At 50.4% G+C, this 23,319-nt stretch overlaps 1 protein-coding gene across 1 annotated transcript in view; it reads left to right on the top strand.

Moving 5' to 3' along the window:
- The window catches only part of LOC140396897 (inactive carboxypeptidase-like protein X2), a 118,939-nt gene that overhangs the window by 77,956 nt on the left and 17,664 nt on the right, over nucleotides 1-23,319 (top strand). Inside the window, exons 10-14 of the mRNA XM_072485744.1 lie at nucleotides 10,906-11,054; nucleotides 13,341-13,425; nucleotides 20,126-20,270; nucleotides 21,511-21,593; nucleotides 22,205-22,328. Of these exons, the coding sequence (XP_072341845.1) occupies nucleotides 10,906-11,054; nucleotides 13,341-13,425; nucleotides 20,126-20,270; nucleotides 21,511-21,593; nucleotides 22,205-22,328 (586 nt within the window). The remainder of the gene's footprint in view (nucleotides 1-10,905; nucleotides 11,055-13,340; nucleotides 13,426-20,125; nucleotides 20,271-21,510; nucleotides 21,594-22,204; nucleotides 22,329-23,319) is intronic.

The raw sequence follows: 23,319 nt of genomic DNA, 5'->3' as shown, positions 1-23,319 counted from the left end.
TGCCCCTCTGGGCCCTTCTGAATCTCTCCCCTCCCACCTTAAACCTATGCCCTCTAGTTTTAGACGCTCCTACCTTTGGGAAAAGATGTTGACTATCTACCTTATCTATGCCCCTCATTATTTTATAGACCTCTATAAGATCACCCCCCTAAGCCTCCTACGCTCCAGGGAAAAAAGTCCCAGTCTATCCAGCCTCTCCTTATAACTGAAACCATCAAGACCCGGTAACATCCTAGTAAATCTTTTCTGCACTCTTTCTAGTTTAATAATATCCTTTCTATAATAGGGTGACCAGAACTGCACACAGTATTCCAAGTGTGGCCTTACCAATGTCTTGTACAACTTCAACAAAACGTCCCAACTCCTGTATTCAATGTTCTGACCAATGAAACCAAGCATGCCGAATGCCTTCTTCACCACCCTGTCCACCTACGACTCCACCTTCAAGGATCTATGAACCTGTACTTCTAGATCTCTTTGTTCTATAACTCTCCCCAACGCCATATCATTAACTGAGTAGGTCTTGGCCTGATTTGATCTGCCAAAATGCATCACCTCACATTTATCTAAATTAAACTCCATCTGCCATTCGTCAGCCCACTGGCCTAATTGATCAAGATCCCGTTGCAATCCTAGATAACCTTCTTCACTATCCACCAGCAGCACAACATCACCAGTCCACAACGTCAACTGCTGCCCTACAAAAGGGAGGAGATGAACATGTAGCTCTCAAGGAGCCGGATGCATAATTCAAGAAATGCAGACGGAAGATCAACTTCCTTGATGTGTTGGAACAACAATGTCTCAGGAGACTGAGGTCGCTGGTCAGGTGGTGGCAGGTACTTGCAGCATGCTGGAGCAAGGTTTGTTGCCAAGTAAACCTGGCAGCCACACTTTACAGTGGCAGTCAAAGTTACCATCTCCCTCAGCTTCTTTACCTCTGCTTCCTTTTCAGCCTCTGCCAGAAACACTTGCAGGATCTTGCAGTCAGCAACCAACAAATTCATGAGAGAGATGACTGATGAATTATTTCCCACCAATGATGCCAGTCAGAGTGAGTGGGTGCTTAGGTTGAGGCTCTATCTGGACTCTCACGGGTGCATGTATGTGTAAATTAAGGTACCCCCAGATCACCCAGTAGTTTTTGTCAACAACACGGGCTTCCATTCCATCAATATACATCCAAACTTTGATGCAGGTGATCGCAAAAGTTCTGACAGCAGCTCTGATGCTTGCATCCTGTGGTAGCTCGCCCTCCTTAAACTCTTTACATCGTGAAGCAGACTTACCGGCTGGCTGCTTGCAGACAAGGGATATCCACTTAAAACATGACTGATAACACGCTTAAAGAACCCAATCAATGAGGTTCAGGATCGACAATAAAATCCACGTGATAACCAGATGTGTTACTGAGCAAGCCATTTAGCTAAATATGCGCTTTAGGTGCCTGAGACAAAGGTGAGGGCGTCCTTCAGTATGCACCAGCTGGGGTCTCCGGGTGGATCGCAGTGTGCTGAACAGTGCACAGTAATGAAACTTGGACCTGCAGGAGGAACAAGGCACAGAGCACCAAGACTCCTGAGACAGTGCTGAGGAGGAGATTGATATGGCCAGACCAGCATGTTACACTCACTGCTGCCTGACTCACTGCTCTGCAGTTTGCTGAGGTTTCACCAGTCCATCTCCTATGACAGGCACAAACAAAGGTCACAATCTGTTCCCTTCCCCTCAAAACAACCAAGCTTCCTCATTGTTCAGTATAATGGCCCAAGAGGACATGAAAGATTTACTTAAGTTTATTGTAAATCTGAAGTTAAGACCACTACCGCAGCAGACAATAGGGTCCCAGTTGGGGACTCGCAAGAATCCCAGACCTGGCGAATATTTAAAGGGCTAAGTCACGAGAAAAAACTGGACAGAACTACGCTCACTAGTGTTGCTAACTTTTGGTTGGTTCAATTGGCTCTGTTTTATAACCTTTGCTCTAGAGTCGCCAGGTATCTTTATGATACCGCCACGAGGTTCAAGTTCAAGTAATGATCAATAACTCAACACACCAATTAGTAAGATTCAAATCAATACACATTTATTATACACAGTAAATCGCTACTCATGCATAAACTCTACTTTCTAGGCTACTTCTATCACTAACAGGCCTATACTTAGCTTCGGACTGGCCCACCAGGTCAGGGGAACAAATGGCCTTTCGTTCAGTCCTGAGTCTGCAGGATTCAAAAGCTGATATGGACTGGTAGCTAGGAGTGCCTATCTCGTAGCGAGCGTTGACTTGAGACTTACTTGTTTGGAGGCCGCTGGACAGTTCATTCTCAGGGGTTGCTTCGCGTTGCTGAGTGACCCTGTCAAGAAGAATGATTTGAACTTGGGGGCTTTGCTTTATAGTCCCCAGGGGCTTACCGCCCTTCGGGGCGGACCCCGTACCTGGTTTCAGGTGATTGGACTTTGTTCCAATCACTTGGTTCGATTTCTCCAATGCTCAAGTGGTTCCCTGATCGTTGGGCGGTCTTTAAGTGTTCGTTAACCTCTTTTGTGTTGGCTACTGCTGGCGCCGAGGAGTCTGGCTTGGCTTTGTTTACCTTAAAATGTTTTGATTGTTCCTGGGGATCGCTCATTAATATGTAGATGGCTGCTACATTACTATGCAGATGGCTGCTGGTTTCAGTGCTGTCGGGTTGTTTTGCAGGTTCCAATATACATGATTTCTAGTCTTTGCCTGTGTTGGCTGAATTTCCCTTCAGCCTTTGCGGTTCTCCATTTTAAGTCGGGAAGTGGCCAACTCAGGTGGCTACACTAGCGGGGAAGCTCGTATTCCATGAGTCCCATGGGGAGATCTATCAGTGTATCCCTGTAGACCTCGTGAGGATTATCACATCCCTCCCCACCAAAGTCCGAATGTTTCCCCTCAGCGTACTGCTGATGGGGCCTTCTCCACCGTGTTGCACATGGCCACGTGTCTTCCAGCGGCAGGTCAGGGGGTGTGTAGTGATTTGGTGATCATCTTTTCTGCCCAGAGTGTGGAAAGGCCACTGTTGGGGGCTCACCTTCCACCATGGTGTCCCCTGGGAGTTCTGTCATCTCTGTCAATATCGGAGTCTGAGACTTTGTCTTCCTTGAACGTTGGTGCCTGGCAGGCTGTGCCTCTGGACTGTAGGACGGCATGAAGGAATGTGAGAGTACCGATTTACCTGACATGGTTTATTCAAAGGTGGGTTTCCTTGCACCTGAGGTGGTCCACGTGTTTTCGTATGATTTTTCCCCTGGTCTTGATCTTGTACGAGATTGGCCCCGTTTACTCCACAATGATAATAATCTTTATCATTGTCACAAGTAGGCTTACATTAACACTGCAATGAAATTACTGTGAAAATCCCTGATTATCCCCGGGTCGCCACATTCCGGCGCCTGTTCAGGTATATTGAGGGAGAATTCAGAATGTCCAGTTCACCGAACAAGCGCGTCTTTCGGGACATGTGGGAGGAATCCGGAGCTCCCGGAGAAAAGCCACGCAGACACGGGGAGAATGTGCGGATTCCACACATACAGTGGCCCAAGCTGGGAATCGGCACTGTGAAGCAACAGTGCTAACCACTGTGCTACCATGCAGCCCTGAGACGGAGACTCCACCATCTTCCTCTAGTAGATCACCGAGAGGCTTCAGATTCAGTAGACAGGTTTCGGACCAATTCCTATTTTGGCTCTGTCTCGGATAAAAAGTCAGGTTTCCAGCGGGAGCCACCTAATAATAATAATCTTTATTGTCACAAGTAGTCCTACATGGTCAGCACGGTAGCATAGTGGTTAGCACTATGGCTTCACAGGGCCAGGGTCCCAGGTTCGATTCCCGACTTGGGTCATTGCCTGTACGGAGTCTGCACGTTCTCTTGTGTCTGCATGGGTTTCCTCCGGCTGCTCCGGTTTCCTCCCACAAGTCCCGAAAGTCATGCTATTAGATAATTTGGACATTCTGAATTCTCCCTCTGTGTACCCGAACAGGCGTCGGAGTCTGGCGACGAGGGGTCTTTCGCAGTAACCTCATTGGAGTGTTAATTTAAGTTATTATTATTAACACTGCAATGAATTTACTGTGAAAATCCCCTAGTCGCCACACTCCAGCGCCTGTTCAGGTACATTGAGGGGGTGTTCAGAAAGTCCAATTCACCTAACAAGCATGTCTTTTGGGAATTGTGGGAGGAAACCTACGCAGACATGGGAAAACGCGCAGACTCCACACAGACAGTGACCCAAGTTGAGAATCGAACCTGGGACCCTGGAACTGTGAAGGAACAGTGCTAACCTCTGTGCTACCGTGCCGCCCAATCTCATCATTGAATTGTTTCCCACATCCAACTGTAAAAAACTTCTGCTGGTTTTATTGCCACCTTCATAGCTGTGTTCTTTGAATATCAGTGAATAATCTCAATGGTTTTTGTGTTGCTAACTGTGGATCAGCTGGTTCTATTCAAAGGCATCAAGAACAACATAACCTTTTGCTGCAACACTCTATGTTCGGGGCGATCCTTATAAGAACAAACCTCAGAAACCTATCCAACAGCCTTTAATTTTAGCAAACTCTTGACTCTGATGTCTTGCATAAACTTAATTAATTCCAGCAAATTCACTGAATAGTGCGGTCCACATCCGTTGAGGCTCCTGAACGTTATTATGATGCCAGCAAGGGAGGGGGAGGCAGAGATAGTGGTGGCGATGGACGCTGAGAAGGCCTTCGATAGGGTAGAGTGGGGGTACTTGTGGGAGGTGCTGAAGAGGTTCGGGTTGGGGGAGGGGTTTGTCAGGTGGGTTAGGTTGTTGTACGAGGTCCTGATGCCGAGTGTGGCCACGAATAAGAGGAGGTCTGAGTACTTTCGGTTGCATCGAGGGACGAAGCAGGGGCGTCCCCTGTTCCCCCCTGCTCTTCGCACTGGCGATTGAACCCCTGGCTATGGCCTGAGGCAGTCGAGGAGCTGGAGGGGGCTGGTGCGGGGCGGGGAGGAGCATAGGGTGTCGCTCTATGCGGACGACTTGCTGCTAGATGTGGCGGCCCCAGTGGGGGGAATGCCGGATGTAATAGAACATAGAAAATACAGCACAGAACAGGCCCTTCGGCCCACGATGTTGTGTCGAACCTTTGTCCAAGATTAATCATAGATTATCATTGAATTTACAGTGCAGAAGGAGGCCATTCGGCCCTTTGAGTCTGCACCGGCTCTTGGAAAGAGCACCCTACCCAAACTCAACACCTCCACCCAACACCAAGGGCAATTTTGGACATTAAGGGCAATTTATCATTGGCCAATTCACCTAACCTGCACATCTTTGGACTGTGGGAGGAAACCGGAGCACCCGGAGGAAACCCACGCAGACACGGGGAAAACGTGCAGACTCCGCACAGACAGTGACCCAAGCCGGAATCGAACCTGGGACCCTGGAGCTGTGAAGCAATTGTGCTATCCATAATGCTACTGTGCTGCCCTTAAAAACAAATAAATCTACACTATATCATTTTACCGTAATCCATGTACCTATCCAATAGCTGCTTGAAGGTCCCTAATGTTTCCGACTCAACTACTTCCACAGGCAGTGCATTCCATGCCCCCACTACTCTCTGGGTAAAGAACCTACCTCTGATATCCCTCCTATATCTTCCACCTTTCACCTTAAATTTATGTCCCCTTGTAATGGTTTGTTCCACCCGGGGAAAAAGTCTCTGACTGTCTACTCTATCTATTCCCCTGATCATCTTATAAACCTCTATCAAGTCGCCCCTCATCCTTCTCCGTTCTAATGAGAAAAGGCCTAGCACCCTCGACCTTTCCTCGTAAGACCTACTCTCCATTCCAGGCAACATCCTGATAATTCTTCTTTGCACCTTTTCCAAAGCTTCCACATCCTTCCTAAAATGAGGCGACCAGAACTGTACACAGTACTCCAAATGTGGCCTTACCAAAGTTTTGTACAGCTGCATCATCACCTCACGGCTCTTAAATTCAATCCCTCTGTTAATGAACGTGAGCACACCATAGGCCTTCTTCACAGCTCTATCCACTTGAGTGGCAACTTTCAAAGATGAATGAACATAGACCCCAAGATCTCTCTGCTCCTCCACATTGCCAAGAACTCTACCGTTAACCCTGTATTCCGCATTCGTATTTGTCCTTCCAAAATGGACAACCTCACACTTTTCAGGGTTAAACTCCATCTGTCACTTCTCAGCCCAGCTCTGCATCCTATCTATGTCTCTTTGCAGCCGACAACAGCCCTCCTTACTATCCACAACTCCACCAATCTTCGTATCGTCTGCAAATTTACTGACCCACCCTTCAACTCCCTCATCCAAGTCATTAATGAAAATCACAAACAGCAGAGGACCCAGAACTGATCCCTGCGGTACGCCACTGGTAACTGGGATCCAGGCTGAATATTTGCCATCCACCACCACTCTCTGACTTCTATCGGTTAGCCAGTTCGTTATCCAACTGGCCAAATTTCCCACTATTCCATGCCTCCTTACTTTGTGCAGAAGCCTACCATGGGGAACTTTATCAAATGCCTTACTAAAATCCATGTACACTACATCCACTGCTTTACCTTCATCCACATGCTTGGTCACCTCCTCAAAGAATTCAATAAGACTTGTAAGGCAAGACCTACCCCTCACAAATCCGTGCTGACTATCCCTAATCAAGCAGTGTCTTTCCAGGTGCTCAGAAATCCTATCCTTCAGTACCCTTTCCATTACTTTGCCTACCACCGAAGTAAGACTAACTGGCCTGTAATTCCCAGGGTTATCCCTAGTCCCTTTTTTGAACAGGGGCACGACATTCGCCACTCTCCAATCCCCTGATACCACCCCTGTTGACAGTGAAGACGAAAAGATCATTGCCAACGGCTCTGCAATTTCATCTCTTGCTTCCCATAGAATCCTTGGATATATCCCGTCAGGCCCGGGGGACTTGTCTATCCTCAAGTTTTTCAAAATGCCCAACACATCTTCCTTCCTAACAAGTATTTCCTCGAGCTTACCAATCTGTTTCACACTGTCCTCTCCAACAATATCGCCCCTCTCATTTGTAAATACAGAAGAAAAGTACTCGTTCAAGACCTCTCCTATCTCTTCAGACTCAATACACAGTCTCCCGCAACTGTCCTTGATCGGACCTACCCTCGCTCTAGTCATTCTCATATTTCTCACATATGTGTAAAAGGCCTTGGGGTTTTCCTTGATGCTACCCGCCAAAGATTGTTCATGCCCTCTCTTAGCTCTCCTAATCTCTTTCTTCAGTTCCCTCCTGGCTATCTTGTATCCCTCCAATGCCCTGTCTGAACCTTGTTTCCTCAGCCTTACATAAGTCTCCTTTTTCCTCTTAACAAGACATTCAACCTCTCTTGTCAACCATGGTTCCCTCACTCGACCATCTCTTCCCTGCCTGACAGGGACATACATATCAAGGACACGTAGTACATGTTCCTTGAACAAGTTCCACATTTCACTTGTGTCCTTCCCTGCCAGCCTATGTTCCCAACTTATGCACTTCAATTCTTGTCTGACAACATCGTATTTACCCTTCCCCAATTGTAAACCTTGCCCTGTTGCACGTACCTATCCCTCTCCATTACTAAAGTGAAAGTCACAGAATTGTGGTCACTATCTCCAAAATGCTCCCCCACTAACAAATCTATCACTTGCCTTGGTTCATTACCAAGTACTAAATCCAATATTGCCCCTCCTCTGGTCGGACAATCTACATACTGTGTTAGAAAAGCTTCCTGGACACACTGCACAAACACCACCCCATCCAAACTATTTGATCTAAAGAGTTTCCACTTAATATTTGGGAAGTTAAAGTCGCCCATGACTACTACCCTATGATTTCTGCACCTTTCCAAAATCTGTTTCCCAATCTGTTCCTCCACATCTCTGCTACTATTGGGGGGCCTATAGAAAACTCCTAACAAGGTGACTGCTCATTTCCTATTTTTGACTTCAACCCATACTACCTCAATAGGGTGATACTCCTCGAACTGCCTTTCTGCAGCTGTTTTCTATCTCTAATTAATAATGCCACCCCCCCCCCCCCCACCTCTTTTACCACCCTCCCTAATCTTATTGAAACATCTATAACCAGGGACCTCCAACAACCATTTCTGCCCCTCTTCTATCCAAGTTTCCATGATGGCCACCACATCGTAGTCCCAAGTACCGATCCATGCCTGAAGTTCACCCACCTTATTCCTGATGCTTCTTGCGTTGAAGTATACACACTTCAACCCATCTCCGTGCCTGCAAGTACTCTCCTTTGTCAGTGTTCCCTTCCCCACTGCCTCATTACACGCTTTGGTGTCCTGAATATCGGCTACCTTAGTTGCTGGACTACAAATCCGGTTCCCATTCCCCTGCCAAATTAGTTTAAACCCTCCCGAAGAGTACTAGAAAACCTCCCTCCCAGGATATTGGTGCCCCTCTGGTTCAGATGCAACCCGTCCTGCTTGTACAGGTCCCACCTTCCCCTGAATGCGCTCCAATTATCCAAATACCTGAAGCCCTCCCTCCTACACCATTCCTGCAGCCACGTGTTCAACTGCACTCTCTCCCTATTCCTAGCCTCGCTATCACGTGGCACCGGCAACAAACCAGAGATGACAACTCTGTCTGTCCTGGCTTTTAACTTCCAGCCTAACTCCCTAAACTTGTTTATTACCTCCACACCCCTTTTCCTACCGATGTCGTTGATACCAATGTGCACCACGACTTCTGGCTGCTCACCCTCCCCCTAAGAGAGGTTAATGAGGATCCTCAGGGAGTTCGGGGATTTCTCAAGGTACAAGCTCAACATGGGGAAGAGCGAGTTGTTCGTGGTTCACCCAGGGGACCAGGAGAGGGGGATTGGCAGGCTCCCACTTAAAAGGGCGGAGAGGAGCTTCAGGTACTTGGGGGTCCAGGTGGCCAGGAGCTGGGGGGCCCTGCATAGACTTAATTTCACGAGGCTGGTGGAGCAAATGGAGGAGGGGTTCAAGAGGTGGGACGCGTTGCCGCTGTCCCTGGTGGGTACGGTGCAGTCAGTTAAGATGACGGTGCTCCCAAGATTTTTGTTCCTGTTCCAGTGCCTCCCCATGTTTATCCCAAATGCCTTCTTTAGGTGGGTCAACAGGAGCATAACGGGGTTTGTGTGGGCGCGAGGGACTCCGAGGGTGTGAAGGGTGTTTCTGGAGCGGAGTAGGAATGGGGAGGGGCTGGCACTGCCCAACCTCTGTGGATACTACTGGGCCGCCAATGCGCGGATTGTGCGCAAGTGGGTGATGGAGGGGAAGGGGGCTGCATGGAAGAGGCTGGAGACGGCGTCTTGTGAGGGCACGAGTCTGGAGGCGCTGGCAACGGCGCCGCTGCCGCTCCCTCCAATGAGGTATACCACAAGCCCAGTCGTGGCGGCTACCCTCAAAATCTGGGGGCAGTGGAGGCGGCACAGGGGGGAAGTTGGGGCCTCGGTGTGGACCCCAATACGGGAAAACCACCAGTTTGTCCCAGGGAGAATAGGTGGAGGGTTTTCGGGTGGCACAGGGCAGCGATAAGAAGGTTGGGGGACTTGTTTGTGGACGGGAAGTTTGCGACCCTGGGTGAACTGGAGGAGATGTATGGGCTCCCCCCGGGGAACACCTTCTGATATTTACAGGTAAGGGCATTTGCCAGGCGGCAAGTGGTGGAATTCCCGCGACTGATGCCACACACAGTACAGGACAGGATGCTCAAGGGGGGGGGTGGGTTGGAGTGGGGAAGATCTCGGAAACTTACCAGGTGATGCGGGAGGAGGAGGAGGCCTCGGTGGTTGAGTTGAAAGGTAGGTGGGAGGAGAAGTTGGGAGAGGAGATCGAAGAGGGGACATGGGCAGATGCCTTAGGGAGGGTGAACTCTTCCTCTTCGTGCGCGAGGCTCAGCCTCATACAGTTTAAGGTGCTGCACAGGGGACACATGACCGGGACAAGGATGAGCCGATTCTTTGGGGGAGAGGGCAGGTGTGTTAGGTGCTCAGGGAGCCCAGCAAATCACACCCATATGTTCTGGGCATGCCCAGCGCTGGAGGAATTTTGGAAGGGCATGGTGAGGACGGTGTCAGTGGTGGTAGGATCCAGGGTCAAGCCGGGCTGGGGGCTCGCAATATTTGGGGTTGCAGGGGAGCCGGGAGTGCAGGAGGCGAAAGAGGCCGGTATTCTGGCCTTTGCGTCCCTGGTAGACCGGCGAAGGATTCTTCTTCAGTGGAGGGATGCGAGGCCCCTAAGCGTGGAATCCTGGATCAACGATATGGTGGGGTTTATTAAATTGGAGAGGGTGAAATTCGCCTTAAGGGGATCGGTACAAGGGATCTTTAGGTGGTGGCAACCGTTCTTGGACTTCCTGGCAGAAGGATAGAAAATGGTCAGCAGCAGCAGCAACCCGCGGGGGGGCGGGGTTCTATTTTATTTTTGTTTATTTACCCTGGGGGATCTGAGGGGGTGTATATATTTGCTGTTTCCTTTGTGTTAGCTCGGGTTGTTAATTTATTATTTATGTATAGGGGGAGGGGGGCACGGGGGTTGTTTTACTTTGTTCTGTATTTAATTCTATTGGGTTTCTTTTTCATTCTGTTGTTGATATTTTGTGAAAATCCTAATAAAAATTATTTTTTAAAGAAAGCAACTTACGCTTTGCTGTGACCTGCCAAGGAGGTTGAATAGAGGAGAGTCTATTTGCCCCTTCTCACGATTTACATACCATTAGAAACACTTACAATGTGGTTTTATGTGTCTTGTTCATCTACTCTCATGTTCTTTTTTTCCCTTTCCTTCTCAATTTCCTGCTCCTCCTCTGATATGTAAAATCCTCCCAATCCTTAATGAAATTGCTTCTGATATTTATAGGCAGGTGCTGAGGATGAGGACGAAGAGGATTACTTTGATGGGGCCTGGTGCGCTCATACAGAGGACCAGTCACAGTGGATTGAATTGGATGCCAGAAAACTGATTGAATTCAGTGGAGTGATCACCCAGGGCCGGGATTCATTGCTGCAGTATGTTGATTAAACCATTCCTCCTGTTTCCTAATGGCTAAGTTTATCGCCTCATTGTCTATCCTTTAGCTCCAATGATTGTTGCAATTTTATAGTGGCGAAATTAAAGGATTCTGTGTCTGAGATGGGAAATCTTTACAGGAACATGGGGCGAAATTCTCCTACCCGCCCCGCCACATTTCTGCCCCGACCGGCCGGCGGGAGTCTCCGTAACACCGGCCGGTCAATGGGGTTTCCCATTGTGGGGCAGCCCCACGCCGTCGGGAAACCCCCGGGCGCCGGCAAAACGGAGACTCCCGCCGGCGGAGAATGACGCCCATGATTTCTAAATTACCTAAGTATTGGCAAGAAAATTGCCCGTCATGCTGAAAACCTTAATCTTAATAGATTGTTAATCTGAACATTCAAGGTAGTTTCCATACCTTTAGAAAGTACTGGTGTGAAGGAAACAAGCAAATTTATAAAGGTATTTGACATCACCTTTCTTTGGATTAGAAATGGCGAATCTCCAAGAAAAGGAAAAATGTAATGGGGGATGATGAGAATGTCTAATTCAGAGCTGAGTTTGGAGACATGTATCTTGAGGATAATAGAAAGGATAAGATACCATGAAAAGGAAATTGATAATCCATCACCTTTAAAGTTTTGATCTAATTCTTAATTGTCAGTATGGTTTTGGGCATAGCCAATCTACTGGTGACTTTTTTGTTTGTCCTACTTAACTTTGATCCAATAGTTTGGCAGTAGTTACGTTTGAACATTTTACAACTTCCAACAAATACCATTTTATGAGCTTTCACTTGAGCTCCATTCACGGCTATCCAGTTTCTGTCAAATCACATGCTCAAAACAGTGGATAGTTTGCCCCCTATTAGATCCTTCAGGCTTGGGCAAATAAGGCTCGGATAAGAGCTAGTGACACCAAAGTGCAGTCTTAACTGTTACTCTTAAGAGAACGTGTAATCTATTGTTACCATTACCATCTTATTGACATCAGATCACTCACACATCATCCAATTATATCCACCTGTGTGTTTATGATTTCATTTTCAATTAATTTCCTTTCAATTTTATGGCCTCAAGGCTCAAGACCTATGCAGTGGCTGAATCATATGTAATTGATATGAATTGTCTTCTAAAGGACAATTGCATTTTTGTGTTTTGATACTTGAAACACAGTTTTTTACATATCCTTCACAAGTTTAACCATAAACGAGCACGCTTAATTTTCAGAATGCTCCCCTGTGACATCTGCCGGTGGGACTGCAGCAACAATATCATGATACAACCATCACTTCTGAATTCCTCTCAAGCCATACGCCATTTCATTATTGCCACTGGGTCAATATCTGTAAATTCCTCCCAAGCACTGTTGTGGGCACTCCCATCAGTTCATGGATTGCAGTGCTTGTGAAAAAGCCCATTTCCACATTCTCACGGGATAGCATAAATGTACCCTTGACAGTGCTGCTCACATTCTGAGAACAAAATTAATGCCGTTGTCTGGTGGTTGACATTTGTGGCCTCAATTTTTCTCCCGATCTCAGATGGAATTTCTACATCTTATGCATGGCTCTAAGTGTCAACAAGATGTTTGCTTTACTGTTTTATGCCAAATGCTTCTTTTACACTCAATAATTCTTCACTCAGGTCGAAGTCAGTCTGAAATTTGGAATAATGGCCCAGTACTCTCTCACAGTGGTGCTGTGAAAACGCTTTGTCATCATACAGAATAGATATTTATTTTTTCACCTCCAGCTTTCAATACCTCTTTCCTCAATGTAACGTTTCTTGTCAATTTCTATTTCAACAAGAAAATTACTGTTTTTCTCTGCTGTTCCAAAGCTCTCAATGTATATCTATATATATTGTATATCATATATCATATATATACATACATTCCTCCTTTCTTTAAAACTCATCAGAATGTCACCAAAACCCCTTCTTTCATCAGGGCATCAAAGTTCTGACTTCTTAATTTCCCTTTCCTGACAATCTTCAGACTTCTAAAGCCCTTGCTTGGATCAACTAATCACTACATCCTGGTGAACTCATCTTCCTTTCAATTTCGATCATTTCTTGTGTTTTTGACCTTGTCATTCATTCTGGTTCCCTCAGTTAAGAGGGATGCTTCACCTTTCATTGTCAATTGTATGTTCTTCAAAAATACCCAACAGTCAAATCATACCAGAACTGAATTCATGCCATCATTGACGATAAAGAATTTGAAAACCAGTGATCCCACAAATATCTTTGGAGCTAACAATCAGATCTTTTTACTGACAGCAATGACTGGGTGAACTCATTCTATGTGCAGTTCAGCAATGACAGCCGTGGATGGATGACATACTCAGATGGATATTACGATTGGGTATGTGTCTAAAAACCTGATAGACATAACTGAAAATGTATCTGAAATATTTCATAACTGAAACTGACAGATGTGACTGGGTACATCATCACACAGATTGGTATGAATGGTTACATACCACATACAATGACCAATGTGATTAAGTATGAGGTACACCAATGAACAGCAGTAACTGGATATATAGTGTGTGGGAATCACCTGCTGACAGGTTTTATTAGCTATGCATCAGACAAGTTGACAGTCCTGACTATCCAGAAGTTGAAAGATAACATAGGTGAAGTATCACATAGATAAGGGCTATGACTAAGTGTGTGCCATTTAAGATGACAGATATAATAAGTATCACACAAGGTAACTGTTAAGGCTGACTCACTGATATGTGTGGTTTGTTCATGGATGAATTTTATATCCAGATATTTTTCCTATCAGTGTTACGTGGATCACAATAAACTGCTGCAGAGGTTCATGTGGCTTTAATACATAAAACAAGGTTACAGGACTCTCCAAAGACTCTGCTGAATGTGGAACAAAGTCACATGAGGATCAAGAAAATTGTGGGTTCAATCTCCAATCTGGGCTGAGTTAAATGATCTCAGCCAGGGCAAGAAATTGAGAAGATAGGATCTGGGGCGTCATTCTCCGCCCCCCCCAGAGGGTCGGAGAATGGCCGTTTGCCGCGTGAATCCCGCCCCCGCCCCCGCCGAAGTCTCCGAAGGGAGAAAAGTCGGCGGGGCGTTAATGGCGCCGCTGCCGCGGAGAATGTCACGGGTCTGCACAAGGCAGCCGATTTTCGGCCTGCCGATATTCTCCCTTCCGGATGGGCCGAAGTCCCGTCGACGAGATGACCGTTCACGTCGACGTGAATCAAACCTCCTTTTCATCGGCGTGACCCGGTGCTCCAGGCTCACGCCGACCAGCGTGGAGGTGAGTGACGGCCTGGGGGGTTGGCTCTGGGCAGGAAATGGCGTGGCCACAGTCTGATTGCGTGAGGAGAGGTGTGTCTCGGGTTGTGTGTGTGTGTGTGCGGCGGGGGGGGGTGGTTAGAGTAGGCTGGGCTCCGGGGGAGTGCCGGGAGGGCGTCCGTGCCGGGGTGGAGGTTGGGGGGGGGGGGGGTCCGTGCCGGGGTGGAGGTTGGGGGTTGGTCCGTGCTGGGGTGGAGGTTGGGGGGGGGGGTCCGTGCTGGGGTGGAGGTTGGGGGGGGGTCCGTGCCGTGACGGGGTGGAGGTTGGGGGGGGGGGGGGGTTCGTGCCGGGGTGGAGGTTGGGGGTTGGGTCCATGCTGGGGTGGAGGTTGGGGGGGGTCCGTGCCGGGGTGGAGGTTGGGGGGGGGGGGTCCGTGCTGGGGTGGAGGTTGGGGGGGTCCGTGCCGGGTTGGGGGGGATGGGAGGGCAAGTGAGTTGGTCCACCTGGCCAGGTGCCAGCCTCCAACAGTTGGACCCATGCGGTCCATGCCACCTGGCTGGGGGGAGGAGGGGATATGGGCAATGATGACATGTCGTCGTTCCCCTCCCCCCCCACCAGGCCTTCATGTTTTCAGATCATCCAGCGATGTTGGCTGCCGTGGTGGCAGCCGCTCATGTCTATGTTGCCCTGGATGAGGAGGAGGAGGAGGAGCCGTTCCAGAGAGGCGGCGCAGGCTGCCGCAGAGGGGCAGGCGGCAGCCGCCCAGGCTGGAGGGACACCTGACCGACAGGACGAGGAGGGGGAGGAGGACGTCGCGGCCCCACGGCAACGGAGGCACCCGAGGGCGCCCCGTGTGTACCGGCCCCGGCAGTCATACCAGGACCTCACGGACCGGGAATGCAGGAGGAGACTCCGGATGAGCCGGGAAACCGTAGCACACATCTGCCACCTGCTGGCACACCTGTCACCGCGTGGCACTGGCGGGGGACACCCTCTCCCCGTGTCCGTCAAGGTTACGGTGGCCCTGAACTTTTATGCAACGGGGTCATTCCAGGCACCGAGTGGGGACCTGTCCGGCATATCGCAGACATCGGTGCATCGGGGCGGTGACAGATGCCCTATATGCCATGGCGCACCGCTACAACCGCTTCCCCGTGGACCGGGCCAGCCAAGATGCCCGGGCCGTGGGCTTCTCTGCCGTTGCCGGGTTCCCCATGGTCCAGGGCGCGATCGATGGGATGCACGTCGCCGTGCGGCCACCTGCAGATAACAGGGCCGTGTTCACTAATAGGAAGGGGACCTATTCGATGAACGTACAGGTGGTCTGCGACCACCGCATGATGATCCTGCACGTCTGCGCCCGTCACCCAGGCAGTGTACACGACTCATTCGTGTTGTCGCGGTCATCCATCCCCGGCATGTACGAGGGACGCCATCCCCGGCTGAGGGGCTGGTTGCTGGGCGACAGGGGCTACCCATTGCGATCGTGGCTGATGACGCCTATACGGAGGCCACGCAATGAGGCGGAGAACCGCTACAATGCTGCCCATGGAGCGACAAGGGGAGTGATCGAGAGGTGCTTTGGCGTGCTGAAGATGCGTTTCAGGTGCCTGGACCTCTCTGGGGGCGCCCTCCAGTATCGGTCAGATAGGGTCGGCCGCATCATTGTGGTGTGCTGCGTCCTGCACAACATAGCCCAGCAGAGGGGCGATGTGCCGCAGGCAGAGGAGGGCGGAGTGGAGGAGCAGCAGGAAGAGGCCCAGTCCTCCCCAGATGAGGGGGATGGGGGCAATGGTCAGGGCAGACGGGGTAGACACAGGCGGGTGGCTGTCCACTGTTACCGGCTGGCCCAGCGGGCACGGGACAGACTGATAGACGCCCGCTTCACTGACTAGATGGGCGTGGGAATCGGGTAGTATGGCCACAGACCGCACACCATGGCAACAGCCGACCACCCACAGCCCCCACCCATCCACCCACCCAGCACCCTCACCCCCCTCCCCAACCCCACCCACCCCACCCGCATGCACACCACCCCCCCCCCCATTGCCGATCCACCTGCGGCACAACGGGCCGGGCTCACACAGTTGCGGGTGGACGCGTGTCTATCGCAGGCCATGGAGGATGATGACAACCCGCCCTGCGATGAGCTCCTGGCTCTACATCGTTGGACTATGTCTGACCCATGGCCACAGTACCACCATCCACCCAGACCATCCCTGCATGCGGCTGTGACACTGCAGCGCACGGTCCCGTCCTCTGCCCGGGGGACGTTGATGGCGGCCCAGGGGGAAGGGGGCAGACTCACCTGGGGCTGAGGTAAGACCACCCCTCACACACACACTTGCGCTCAACGTACATGACACCCCCGCACACTTTGGACAGAGCACAAAGGCAGCTTCGGTAGGTGTAACATTGACTTTAATAACCAAAGGAGTTCATGCACATGCCCTAGCCCCTAAAACTCATCTGTGCCCTGCACCCGTGCCAACTTACTCAGTGTCTAATTGTTTGGCCTTACGGGCCCTTTGACTACGTCGACGTGGTTCCCCAGACGGTACAGCAGAACTGGAGGTGGACTCCTGTGATTCCTGCCCTCTGACACTGGTTCCCTTTGGCGGCCGTTTCCTGGGGCGTCCTGGCCTAGATGGGCCAGGCTGCGGCCCGGGCGACTGGGATGGCGAGCTGCCAGCCTGTCCTGCCCGTTGCCCACCCGATGCACCTGGGACGGAAGGGGGGGAGTCCGAGGTGTCGCGGTGTACTGGGACCCCCCCTACAGAGGGAGCCGGGACGGACCACACCACCTCCTCCTCCCTCGGGGTGCCCGATGGCCCCCAGGCCTCTACATGGGTGGGGGATGCGAACGGACTGGCCATCCGACGCCCCCCCCGACATCTGGCGCTGCCAGTCCTGGAGGCCCGTGCTGGTATCGACAGGGGTCTGCAGGTTTGCAGCCATGGAGCCCAGGGTGTTGGCAAACCCTGTCTGTGACAGTGCGACGGCGGCTCGCACATGGCCGCTGGCGCCGATGCCCTCAGCGATGGCCTGCAGAGACTGGGCCATGGCCTGCTGAGACTGGGCCATGGCCTGCTGAGACTGGGCCATGGCCTGCTGAGACTGGGCCATGGCCTGCAGAGAATGGGCTATGGCGTTGAGCGCCTCTGCCATCTGGCGCTGGCACTGGCTCATGGCCTCCTGTGAGAGGGCAGCCATTTCCTGGGCCACAGACGCCGCCTGCACGGAAGGCCCCAGGCCTCGCAAACCGTTCCCCATGTCTGACACCGTCGCACCCATTGCCTCCACCGCGGATGCCACCCGTGCGGTGTCAGCCTGGGTGGCACGCATGACCGGCACCACTCCCAGCTCCTGGACGCGGGTGGACTCCTCCACCTGCGACCGCAGCCGCCGCAAGCCGCCCGTCACCCTCTTCGCTCGTCTCCGGGTCGGTGGTTGCATCGGATCTATGTGTGGGTGTGGTAACTGCAGGAACCCGGGATCCATCTGGGCGGCAGATGTTCGCTTGGCCTGGGCTGCCCTCCGACCGCCCGGTCCCTCTGCTGCTCCTACCTCCACCTGCTGTACCGGGACGGCTGTGTTGTGCGCACCAGTGAGTGTACCAGACGCCTCATCACTAAAGTGCCCAACCGTGGTGAGTGTTTCTGCGATGGTGGAGGGTGTTGGTGACAGCAGTGGCGTTGTGTCGTGCTCTTCGTCCCACTCTGAGTCCATGGCACTTTGGGGTGGGGGTTCGTCTCCACCCATCCACTCTGAGTCACTGTCCGGTATTTCGTCTTCCTGGGTAGTGCTGTCCCGGGTAGTGCTGTCCCTGGTAGGGGTGTCCTGGGTAGTGCTGTCCCGGGTAGGGGTGTCCTGGGTAGGGGTGTCCTGGGTAGTGGTGTCCTGGGTAGTGGTGTCCTGGGTAGTGGTGTCCTGGCTCGGATGTGACGGGGGCCTGTGGCTGCCCCCCTCATCGCTGGGTGGTCGCTCCCGCACGTGACGGGGGTGTCGTCTCCCTGTTGCTCCAGGTCTCTCCGTCTCCTGTGGTGTGCGAGGGGCATCCTGCGGGCGTCGCATGCTGGAGGGTGCGGGTCTCTCCGTCTCCTGTGGTCTCCGAGGGGCATCCTGCGGGCGTCGCATGCTGGAGGGTGCGGGTCTCTCCGTCTCCTGTGGTCTCCGAGGGGCATCCTGCGGGCGGTCTGCATCTGCGGGGATGGGTGCCTGGACATTTGGTCCTGCAATACACAATGAAGCATGCATGGTTAGACATCAGGCAGTGATCAGGTGATACGGGGGAGGGGGATATAGGGGAGGGGGGATATGGGGACGGGCTGTCGGTGGCTCACTCGCTAGTACGCCCCCGACCTCTGCATCAGCAACCTCCCGGTCCTCAGGTCCGCCAGCCAGTTCCAGGGCCCTTTCCTCGTGTACGATCAGTGGCCTCTCATCAGCGGGCCCTCCTCCAGTCCTCACATGCTCCCTATTGTTGTGTGCGCGCTTCTCCTGGGGGGGGGGGGGGGTGGCAGGGGTAAAAGGCAACACTGTTAGGCAGGTATATGAATGCACGCCATCGGTTGCGCGTGCATTGCAGAGGTTAAGGTTAGGGCTGGATTCACTTGGGGATATGGGGGAGTAGAGGGGGATATTGGGGAGGGAGGATATGGGGATGGGGAGGGGGATATGGGGGAGGGGGGATATGGGGGAGGGGGGATATGGGTGAGGGGAGGGATATGGGGGAGGGGGGATATGGGGAGGGGGAGGTATGGGGAGGGGGGATATGGGGAGATGGGGAGGGGGGATGGGGGATTGGGGGGATATGGGGGATATGGAGGGAGGGGGGATATGGGGGAGGGGGGATATGGGGGAGGGGGGATATGGGGAGGGGGATATGGGGGAGGGGGATATGGAGGGAGGGGGATATGGGGAGGGGGGATATGGGAGGGGGGGATATGGGGGATGGGGGGGATATGGGGGAGGGGAGGATATGGGGGAGGGGGGATATGGGGGATATGGGGGAGGCTCACCCTGCCTGCTCTGACGAGGTCGTTCACCTTCTTGTGGCACTGGGTGCCTGTCCGTGGTGTCAGGGCCACAGCGGTGACGGCCTCTGCCACTTCCCTCCACAGACGCCGGCTGTGGCGTGGGGCAACTCTGCGGCCGTGCCCGGGATACAGGGCGTCCCTCCTCTGCTCCACCGCGTCCAGGAGCGCCTCCACATCGCGTGACTCGAACCTCGGGGCTGAGCGACGGCCAGCCATCCAGTCGGGTGTTGCGGTCGGGTGTTTCCGGTCGGGTGGGGGGGAGCAGCGCGGCCTTATGAGCCGTCACGCTGTGCAGCGCGTATGACGCTGCACGGCGTGAACCACTGCGCAACCGCGGATCCCGTTACGTCGCTGCTAGCCCATTCGGGCCGGAGACTATCGACCCATTTTTCCAATGTGACGCAAGTCGGATTTGCGCCGTTTTTTGCGCCGATCGGCGGACTTTCCGCCGATAACGGAGAATTTCGCCCCAGATTTGTCACTCTTGCACAGTCACAAACGACATCACTTCACAAATGAAAAATAGCCCAGATACCTAACCCCAGGACTAATAAAGTCTGATCTGTGCCTGAAAATAGCAGTTTAAGCCCCATGGCACCTACCTGCGTGTTCATTATCTGGAATTCTCACATATCCTGAAGAAAACAGAGATTTGTACAAGTGATATTTCCTCACAGCATGATTGCTAAAAATAATATTATAAAGACAATAACCATGGCTGTTAACAGGTAGTTTACTGATTCTTTTCAATTTCTGTAGCTATTTTATGGAAATGTGGATACTGACACACCAGTTCTGAATGAATTCCCAGAAACGGTTGTTGCTCGCTACATCCGAATTAATCCACAAACCTGGAATGGAAGCCTGTGTATGAGAATGGAGGTACTCGGTTGTTCAGTGTCAGGTAATAACGTCCTCTGACTCAAATCAGCAAAAATCTGTCTACCTGCAATGTTTACCTCAGCATTTAGGTACAAGTTGAGGCGTATTTTCCTTGTGTACTCTCGGAAACACAACAGTATGTGGGTATACACTGTGTGCACTAAATATTTACAACCAATACACAAGTTTACTCTGTGCTATGAAATACATAATGATAAATATATGAATGTTTATTGATTCTACAAGTTACCTTCATATTTCAGTGTCAGCAGTTGTTACTATGCAAGTCCACTGGAGTCTTATTACAACACTCAGGCCATTCCCATTTAAATTAACATTTTATCCTTCTAACAGTTCCAACTTTAGTGACTGCACTGCCAGTTTGTTTCCTCAATATTATCTTGTCTTCATTTTCATAGGAAGCAAGATGAGTACATGAGGGAGAAAGGTACAGATGAGCCTGTTGATGGGTTCAGATGGGTGGGAAGAGACTTGAGTGGAGCATTAAACACCAGCATAGACCAGATGAGCCAAGTGGCTTGGTTCTATGTTTTAGACTTGTGGTGGGTTCAAGATTGAATCTGCAGGCTATGGAGGTTCAACCAAAACATAGAGCTTTATTTAGAAGATGTTAACACTACAGGCTATGATTTTAGACTCCCCATTATTTTCAGCGCAAATGGCCGATGATGTCACGCAATCATTCTCTTAAAAGTACCCCATTTCAGCTACAAGGCTGCTTGTGAGGAAACCCTAAAAACACTATGTATACGCAACAAGATGATGTCTCTCACTCACCTCTTGGAGAAAGCATTCCATGTGAAGACACTTTTTGTAATCTCCCCCTTATTACTTACAATAGTAATTTTCATCTATCCACAATGGCAATTTGCCAACTAACAAAATAATGTTTCACAGGGCGGATCGGTGTCACAGTGGTTAGCACTGCAACCTACAGCGCTGAGGACCCGGGTTTGATCCCAGCCCTGGGCCACTGTCCGTGTGGAGTTTACACATTCTCCCCGTGTCTGCGTGGGTCTCACTGCCACAGCCCAAAGATGTGCAGGGTAGATGGATTGGCCACACCAAATTACCCCTTAATTGGCCAAAAAATAATTGTGTACTCTAAATTAAAAAAAAAATAATGCTCCACTATTTTGCCTCTCAGTATTTCTTAATTTTGAAAACCGCAGATCTGATCAACTGATTACAACAATCATATAAAACTTGAAACCATAAAACTTGCTCTGCCTCTCTCACAGCCTCCAATCAATATGAACCCAATGAACTGACTGCAGAAGAAGGTCTTGACTTCAGGCATCACAACTATAAGGATATGCGGCAGGTACAGTCAGACCAATGTGTATCAGGTTTTGGGCATGCAATCATATTCCTGTACGTTGGGCTCAAGAGCTCATTTAACAGCAGTGAACTTTAGTTGTCAAGACAAATAATTGAATCACAACATGCTAATTAACATTTTTATGCACTGTACGCAAGTGTCCACTTCTTAAATTGTCTACATTTAGCTCTTAATTCCCACCTCAGTTTTCTGTACTCCCTTATTTGTTTCTGCCAGCAAATGTCTATGCTTAAATATTTGACAGTTGCAGGTAAATGGGAGGGAATTTACCTTTATCTTCTGGCCCCGCCGCTATCAATGGGATTTCCCATAGACCCCACCCACCGCTGTCGGGAAACCAGTAGCTGGGGTTTGCCGCCAACAGGACCGGAAGATCCCACTGGCGAGAACCATTGGAAACCATTGGAAAATTCCCCCCCAATGGTATCTTCTGCCTATTCCTTCATAGTTTTCCAGAGTCAAGGGACGTTTGACAGCATGTTAACTTCTCAACGGTTTTCCCTGTTGGTTCTTCACTCAATCAGTGCCTTGTTGAGTACATCAATATTTGGACAAATGAAAAAAAAAAACTTTAATTTTAATTCTCTCTTTAGCTGATGAAGGTTGTGAATGAGCGGTGTCCAAATATTACCAGGATTTATAACATTGGGAAAACTTCACAAGGACTGAAGATCTATGCCATGGAGTTGTCAGATAACCCAGGAGAGCACGAACCTGGTAATATCCGTCAGTATTTATTATACTCTCCCTGATCCAAATTAGGGTAACAAATTGTAGATTTCTGCATGTTGCAGGAATGGTTTAAGGACAATTTAATCAGTGCTGGTGACTGCATATGCCCTCAGATAACTGTGGCTCATGTTACAGTTCACTGTCTTGGCCAAAAGCTACCAGGTTGACAAGTGAGGATTTTTAAGCCCTTTCTCACAAATGCTGCACCGAATCCTAAAAGAAATGTTGAAAATCGGTTTGTCAACATTAACTTCTCGTATTCTGTCACTCCGTGGGCCGAATTACGGAAGTTCCACTGAAGTCAATGAACATTAGAATGGCCTACCTCCTCTGCGACAGAGAGGTAAAATTCTGCCTCGTAACTCTTCTTCCAGACTCTGGACTTAACTCATTGACTGGGTTTCAATGTTTGGGCTGTTGGCTCCGCATCTTAGCTCTCTTTAGTTCTGCTTTTGGTCATTCATCAGTAGGCTAGTTTACGAGACAAGTCTCTCTCACCTGGGAGAGAAAAATAATATCTTCATTCTGTTTATCCTAGGCGAATTTGTGATCATTTCTGTGGTGCCGAATCTATGCTTAACTGGTTTATTGAAATAACACTTTCATATACTTTCACTCATAGCTCATTTTTGGTGAGTCATCTTTTATTCCAAAATAATATGAGCACTTTAGTGCCCTCCAGCTGCTCACTATTAAACTTTCTTCATATGGGAGCTAAATATCTTTAATTTTTGCTTTGAAAAATATTTTTAAGGGTGGCACATTAGCACAGTGGTTCGAACATAGAAAATACAGCACAGAACAGGCCCTTCGGCCCACGATGTTGTGCCGAACCTTTGTCCTAGATTAATCATAGATTATCATTGACTTTACAGTGCAGCAGGAGGCCATTCGGCCCTTTGAGTCTGCACCGGCTCTTGGAAAGAGCACCCTACCCAAACTCAACACCTCCACCCAACACCAAGGGCAATTTTGG

Source organism: Scyliorhinus torazame, chromosome 20, assembly GCF_047496885.1.
Source record: "Scyliorhinus torazame isolate Kashiwa2021f chromosome 20, sScyTor2.1, whole genome shotgun sequence".
Taxonomy (NCBI): Eukaryota; Metazoa; Chordata; class Chondrichthyes; order Carcharhiniformes; family Scyliorhinidae; genus Scyliorhinus; species Scyliorhinus torazame.
Note: the sequence above shows the minus strand (reverse complement) of the source record. Positions and strands in the feature narration are given on the sequence as shown.